The sequence below is a fragment of the Benincasa hispida genome, chromosome 9 (genome assembly GCF_009727055.1).
Source record: "Benincasa hispida cultivar B227 chromosome 9, ASM972705v1, whole genome shotgun sequence".
Classification (NCBI taxonomy): domain Eukaryota; kingdom Viridiplantae; phylum Streptophyta; class Magnoliopsida; order Cucurbitales; family Cucurbitaceae; genus Benincasa; species Benincasa hispida.
In genome coordinates this window covers 56286212-56294183 of record NC_052357.1, presented here as the reverse complement: position 1 = coordinate 56294183, position 7972 = coordinate 56286212, and the positions used below count along the sequence as shown (strand labels likewise).

The window sequence follows — 7972 nt, the reverse complement described above, 5'->3', positions numbered from 1 at the left end:
TATTGTTTTTCAAATATGGATGTAAATCATTTATTACATTAATTTCACTTAGTATTATTTTTAGAAAAAAAGTAACCACCAAATAAATGGATAATATATGGATAGAAATTGAATTAGGGGACCAACTCATTTCCCACTAATATATATATATATATTTCACCATCAAAGTTCTATGATAGTGATTTGACAATTGACCCCATCTCTCACTCATTTCCTCCCTCCCATCTATATTCATACATTTATATTTATATTTATATCTCATTCTATAAATATCAACTTTTTTTTCTTTAAAAAATTAAATATCAACTTCTTTCTACCTACCTTTTCCTTCTTATTTATTATTTGCATTATTTATGCTTTATATTTTAGGTCGTGTTTATCCACTCGTAAATGTAATAAATCAATGATAATTTAAAAAGTGGATTTCATTTGATTATATTTGTTATTGTTTACCTATATTCTATAACCGTAATGAATGTGGAGTCTACTTTAAATTTTGTTATCAATTAACATAAATCCGATTGAGAAATTAGGGGTGTTCAATCTTTTTACATTTGAAATTTACATGAGATCTACTAACCGTTGTTGTCGTTATTGTTATTGTTATTGTTATATTTCTAGATATTATTATTGTTACAGTATTAGAATCATGAATCTATCATATATATTGTTATTGTTACTATTATCGTTACAGTTACCTTTATCCCTAGGGTTTAGTTATAACAGTAATGATAACAATAACAATAAATATAATAGATTATGTCTAGCAATAACGGTAACGGTAGTAGTAATAGTAAATGTGACAAATTCATAATTCTAGATAAAAATGATATTAAAAAAAACTATTCAAATATAATTGTGATTGTGATCCATTACAATTATTCTATCAATGAAATCACGTTACGATTGCACTGATTTTTATTGAGAATTAGTAAACACAGTTTTAGTTGTATTTAGCTTACCAGTTACCATCAATTGCTTATATCAATAGAATTTTGGAGACATTTTATGGAGTATTTTTCTTTAAAATCAAAATTCACAAATTTTTTGCAATTGTTCAATTTGTTGTTATTATGAGAATAGGGAAAATTCAATCAAATAGGTCTATCTTTTTTTCATCTATTCTGTATATAATTCTTACTTTTTTGTTTTTGTTTTTAGTTAACAAGTTATAGAGATGTCCCATCGGCTTTTGAGATGATAATGAATATCTTATCTATTGAATTATAAAAAATAAAAAAAATTAATTTTATTTAAGATATTTTAAGAAGCATAATTAGATTGTTCATAGATTATTGTACACTTAAAATTTTTTAATTCGTGATTCTTAAAAAAACCTTAATTAAGAAAGTATAGACTCGTTACAATAGCGACTTTAAAATATAACAACGTTTAAAAACAAACAAAGAAGTCTTTTCATTGAAGTTCTATTCTTTAACAATAGGAAATTAGTATGTAGAAAAAAGCTATGATTATTTGAACCATAAAACATACAAATATCAATTCAGATCATTTAAATTGATTTGAACCACTCAATATGTCCAAATTATAAGCCTGGGCTCATCTACATTATGATTCAAGACAACTCATCATAATCAATCAAGTTATCCACAAAAATTAAAAGACATAAATACCCCTTATAAATAGTAGTTAAAAATTCTATTTTTCATTTAATACAAAATCATAATCCTAAGGGCAAAAAGGAAAAAATACCAACAATAAAAGTTAAATTATAAATTTAGTCCCTATACTTTGAAAAAAAAATTAAAATTTAATCCTTATAGTTCATTATTAAAATTTAATCTCCATAACTTGGTAAATATTAAAATAAGATTTTATTGAAATATAATGTCTATTTTATGAGATTTTAAATCATAAAGACTGAATTTTAATTTTTAAAATTATAAGAACTAAATTCTAACTTTATTCTTGTTATAATGATCAAATTAAAAAAAATCAAAAAACCAACAAGCATAATTGTATTTTATTTCAATGTATATATATTTCCATTGAACCTTCTGGGTCTGCTTCGCCTACCCAGATTACCATCACATCTCTATTAATTACTTTTCTTAAGCATAATCTTATGTATAATTAAAATTAGGGGTTTTTTTTCTCTCTCTCTACTTAAAAAAGCTGACGGGGCAATGAGTAATGCCAGATCAGCATCTCCAGTCCAATCGGACCTCTCCAGACCCCACAAAGTGATGACGTGGCTTGGTAAACGATACGATGTGGCTGCTGACCATGAAAGCCGTTACACCCTCAGAGACTCTAATGTCTTCCATCTTCAATTCTTGCAACCTCCGCACATACTCCGGCACGTGCAGTAGGTCCCACACGACCCCGGTCCCACCCGGCTTCAACACTCTCACCAATTCTCCGACCACCCGTATCCGCTCCGCCGCCGCCTCCGCCGTGCGTGGCCCGTGCTCCTTCCCAACCGTGTGCACAAACACGCCGGAAACCACCACGTCGAAGTAATTGTCCCCGAAAGGCAGCCGTCTAACATCACCTTCTCGGCACGTGACGTATTCTCCGACGCCCTCCATCTTTGCCGTTCGAAGCGTCGAGAGCGTCGTTCGCTTACTCCGATCTAACCCCACAACCCGACCCGAGCTTCCTTCCTGATAAAAGAATATAATAAAAAAATATATTAAATTTACCGTAATCTATCAATTTATTTTTTAATTATAGTTGAATCTTCGACAAAAAATGAAACTATCCACTAAAATTTTTTGAATTCAACATTAATTTAATTTAGTATTAAATTAGACCAATAATATCTTGTAAATTCTCAAGATCTTATTCCCTTTGCATCATGTGGAAATTAAACGAAAGGATAAGAAAAATAAAGGTTAAAAATAGTATAAAATGAGGGGTAAAATTATAATTTTACCTTCTTGAGCTGAGTGGCAACGGCGTTGAGTAGAATGCCGCGCCCGCAGCCGAGGTCGAGGGCGTGCTTGACTGTTGACCAATCGGAGACAGCGTTGACCATCCGGAGAGCCATTTCATAGTGGAGAGGGAGAGAGGAGTAGAAGATGTTAGCGGCGGCGAAGAAGAGGCAGAAGGCGGAGATAGCAGTGACGCAACCGGTGAAGCCGGCGGCGAAACGGGCGGAGCCACCGGAGAAGAGAAGCTCGAAAAAAGAACAGATGGATTCGAAGTAAGAAAGGTAAAAAATGGAAAGAGCAGTAAAAAACAGAGCATGAAGAAGAAGAAACACTATGGTCTGCCATTGATCCACTCCATAGATCGCATAGATCTGAGTCCAATCTCTACCGGAACTGTTCATCGTTTTACCCATTTTTTCCGACCCAACTGAGGAATTTCAATTTCAATCTCAAACCCTAAAACCCACAAAAATCAACCCAAAACAGGATTCAGAGATCTTGATTCAAGAACCCCATTTCAGAATCCTCTGAATTTGAATATCTCAGATCAGATCCATGGGAATGGAACATTTCAAGAGCACCATTTGAAATGGGTTCTTCAAATGAAAATCAGAATCCGGAAAAACGATGAATAAATAATTGAAAACAAAGGGAAAATTGACGCGGTTTTGTCAGATGGGTTTTGCTTTAAAGAACAAAATGGTTTGAAGAAAAGGCCAAAGACTGGGAATTTTGGAGATGAAAAATTCTCACTCGCACTTTTGGAGTGGAGAAGAGTCTATAAAGGAAAAAGGGGGAGCCCGGAGGGAGTGGGGTGACCGGCTCAGCCGGTGAGTAGAATTTTTCAAGAGGATCGTACGAAAAGTCCAAGTGCCAAGCGGGGCCATTTTGAAATTTTAAGTATTTTCTTGGGTGCATGGGGAAAAATATTTTTTTTAAAAAGAAAAAAATGGAAATTGGCGGGGTTTTTTTTTCTTTTTCCCTTATAGTTCTTAATTTGTAATGGATAAGAATTTTGATAGGACGGCATGGAAATTTTGTATTTGTTTTAATAATAAGTCAATTGTTTTTTTTTTAATTTGAACTATAACTATTTAGAAAATGGAAGAAAGAAAGAAAATTTATTAATTTTTAATATTATGAGAATTAGGTGGGTTCACGTTGAAAAATGTACTTCAAATTCAAACATTGTAGGGATTAAAGAATTTTATATAAGAAATCATGTAATCGGAATGAATCATTCATATATCAACCAAACTCTTTAATCTATATCCTTTTTAAGTTTAAATCTTATTTTAATATAATTTTGAATCTTGTTATATTTTAATCTCTAAATTTTAAAGAGCGTTAGTTTTAGTTCCTAAAATTTTAAAAAATGGTTTTCTTATTAAAATCATATTAACTCTTGAAATATGAAGGAGCTTGTATTAAATGACTAGAATCTAAATGTATTGAGCAAGATAAAGCTGAATTATGCCACCAACTAACACGCGAAAATATTGAACGACCAAAATTTTGAATTAAAAATATCTTTTAAATTCTCCCACTTTGTCACCTTATTCAAAATTGAAGCTCTAGATTTTTTTAACATAGTTAACTTATTTGATAGCTTAACCATTCAAAAATACAAGTCACCTTGCCATTTTATTAAAAAGTTAACGATATCCAAACTTTTTAAAAGTTTGGAGACTAAAACAAATATTTTTAAAATTTTAGAGACAAAAATAAATCATTATTCAAAGTTCAGGAATCAAAATAAGAATTTAAATATTTTTTAATTAATAATTATATTTTTATCGATTTTATTTGTTTGTTTTTAAATTTTCTTTGTATTCTCCTAATATGAATTTATAAAGCTTTTCGTATTATTATAGAATTATCTATAATATATTAAAAAGCTGCCATCCTGAAAAAAATATTTTGGACCATTTTGTCACTTTTTCAAAATTTAAATTTTCAAAGCATGCCACTAATAAATATAAATTAATTATAATTATTAATATTTAACTCACAAAAATAAGTTTTAAAAGGTTAGAATATGAAGAGTTCCTCTTTATTTATATAATTATTAGCTCTAATTCTAATTAAATCTTAAAGAAAAGAAATAAAACTTAAAATCATTTTAATCATTCAATATACTTTATCTCATTTAAAAAATGAGAATTAATTTTGTGTTTAAAAATCTATAACTTAATCCACTAATTTGTCTTAATAATATCTTTAATCTCTCTCATCTATTTAATGCTAAATTAAATTCATGACTAAACCTCAACCCTTCAATCACATTTCCCATGTATAAAGAACTGTTCACCCCCTCTCCCATCTTCACTCCATCTCATCATTGTATCTATAGTATTAAATTTTCATCAAAATGTCGATGTTTTCATCAATATTTTCATGAATTTGATATCGACACGATGAGTGAATCGATGTTATATTATATCATAGAAAATTCCACGAAACATAATAATTAAGCAACAAAATATCTCTAGTATAAATAATAGATATCATAACTTGTTTAAAAATCATATAATATTTATTTACTAATAAATTATAATTTTTTTCATAAATATCCATCTAAATCGAAATTTTATCGATATTGTCATCGAAAATTCCATAAAACTGAGACCTCGATATTTCGAGTCAACATTGATTCTATCATAATTCCTGTGTATTCATCCTCCCTTTTTTCAAGAATTTTTTTTTTTCTAATTAGATTCAATGTCATTGCTGGCTAAAATGGACTTTTTTGGATGATGAAAAATGAATTATTTGTTAGATCATTGGGAGTTATTATTCTAAAAAAGTGACATTAAAACTTTTATTTTGTGGCCAAGCAGAAAGAATTGTGAGAAAATTGGATACTTTCTAATGTCTTTGCTTTATATGTTGCTCCTTAGGCAAATGAATAAATATGAGAGATTGAAGAAACGAAATGCAAAGTGTTACTAATGTTAACATTTTTACATTTTTACCATTGACTTTCAGACGATAATTTTAGATTTTATTATATAAGCGGCGTTTATATACAAACCAAACATATTATTCTCTAAAATATTATATTAAAAATTATTCTTTATGTATTTAGTTATGAATATTGTAAAAAAAACTTAAATTGATAAATTATACTTTTATTAAATTTAAAGATATATCAGGAAATTTTAGATTGGTTTGGAATACCATAATCACTATCGCCCCCTTTCTTACCAGTTTAACAACTATGAAAGGTTTTTATATATATATATTTAAGTTTCACATGATAGAAACCTTGTTCTTTGTTTTTTTTTTTTTTTTTTTTTTTTGTTTTTTAAAGTTTTCATTTTATAAAAATAATTTCTAAAAAAATTATAGCAGTAAACACATTAAACACAGTAATTTTATATTATGTGAAAATGGTCCAAATTTTCAAGATGAAAATACTTCCATCATAATCCTCTTGATCTTTCTTCGAAAGTATTCATTAGTTTTATTAAAATAATGTATATGCAAACAAAAAAAAAGTATTTTTAAAATTAAAAAAATAAAAAAAAAACTATTTACACAAAATAGTAAAATTTAATCTTATTTTATAGAAGCTAATAAAAGTCTATTATGAAACTGATAGAAGTCCATCATTGATATTATGTGATTCACATTAATAGAAGTCTATCAGTATCTATCAGTATTTTTTTTATTTCTGTAAATAATTTGACATTTTTTCTATCCATGGAAATTTCTCAAAAAAAAAAATATATCACTTTTTATATTTTATGTATTATATGATCATGATAACATTAATTTTTGTTCACATACATAAATTCAACATTTTCTTTAAAAACAAAAATTCAATATTTTCTTAAAAGATAATTATTTGAATACCAATTATAAAAATGGACAAAAAATAATTAATGGTTAACAATTTGGTTTTTTATTTTTGTTTTTTTAAAAAATTAGGTCTATTTCATCCACATTCTTATAATGATTTGTATCTTTCTTAACTATAATGAATGAATTCTTAGCAAGTTCCAAAACAAAAACAACTTTTTGAAAGATCTTTTTTTAGTTCTCAAAATTTGACTTTATTTTTTAAACCATTAGTAAAAATAGACAAAAAAAAAAAAAAAAATCTTATTTATAAAAAGTTGTATTATTTATGAGCCAAATAAATATAAAAATTCTTCAAGCAAAATATGATTTTGAATTTTGAATTTTGGTACAATCGGGTTACCAAAATGTATTCTTAAATTACCATGAAATAGTTATGGCATGTCAAATTGATTCAATTTTTTAAAATGTCAGCTTATTAAATTGATTAAATAAAATTCAAGAATGATGTTCATATATCAAATCAATTTCATTGTACAAAACAAATAATGGATATAATTACTTAGATTTCAAGCTTTTGAAAAAAACAATCCAACAATGATTTTTTTAACACTCTTTTTCAAATTTAATTAGGTATGATTTTTTAAAAAAACACGATAAATAGTTCTTAAATCTTGACCATCACTCATGATTTTGATTGCTTGAAATTATTTAAAAGATATTTTTAATGGTTGATAATTGTCAAAGACAAGTTTTAGAATGAGAAAGAAAAGTAGAATGATTTTTCGTAAATATGATTTTTCCAAAAAAAAAATATATTTTTTTTAAATAAAGAAAAATTAGTCAATTTATTTATAAATATAGCAAAATGTCATTGTCTATCAGTCGTGATGATAAACTGAAGCTTATCGTGTTTATCACTAATAGACAATGATATTTTGCTACATTTTAAAATATTTTTGACAATTTTACCATTTAAAACAATTACTCGAAAAATTATGTTTACTCACTTCATTTAAAATGTTATATATATATATATCCTTTCCCTTGGTTTTTTTTTTTTTTTTCTTTTTTCTTTTTTAAAGAATATCTTCCATTCACTTTTAATTAATTACTATCCAAAATAGGCATTTGCTGATTAGGTAAATAAATGAAAAAGGTACATTTGTCAGGTTTAAATATTTGCCTAAATGTGAAGTTCAATTACTAAATGAATTAAAAATATTCAGAATTTTAGAAATCTAGAATAGAATAAATTTAAAAGTTTATAT

General features: G+C 27.0%; 1 protein-coding gene across 1 annotated transcript; it reads right to left on the bottom strand.

Moving 5' to 3' along the window:
* Positions 1-1961: 1961 nt before the first annotated feature.
* On the bottom strand, positions 1962-3654 carry LOC120084729. Its single transcript, XM_039040548.1, has 2 exons — positions 2900-3654; positions 1962-2627 (listed from the first exon to the last, which is right to left on the bottom strand). The coding sequence occupies exons 1-2, from the start codon at positions 3308-3310 to the stop codon at positions 2163-2165; spliced, it is 876 nt and encodes a 291-aa protein (XP_038896476.1). The 5' UTR covers positions 3311-3654; the 3' UTR covers positions 1962-2162.
* Between the last annotated feature and the right edge of the window lie 4318 nt (positions 3655-7972).

What these genes read in the sequence shown, in the direction of transcription:
- LOC120084729 (XM_039040548.1), bottom strand. Translation starts at nt 3,310, where the DNA reads ATGGGTAAAACGATGAACAGTTCCGGTAGAGATTGGACTCAGATCTAT. An exon ending in TTGCCACTCAGCTCAAGAAG is followed by an intron (nt 2,628 to 2,899) that starts GTAAAATTATAA and finishes TTCTTTTATCAG; the next exon opens with GAAGGAAGCTCGGGTCGGGT.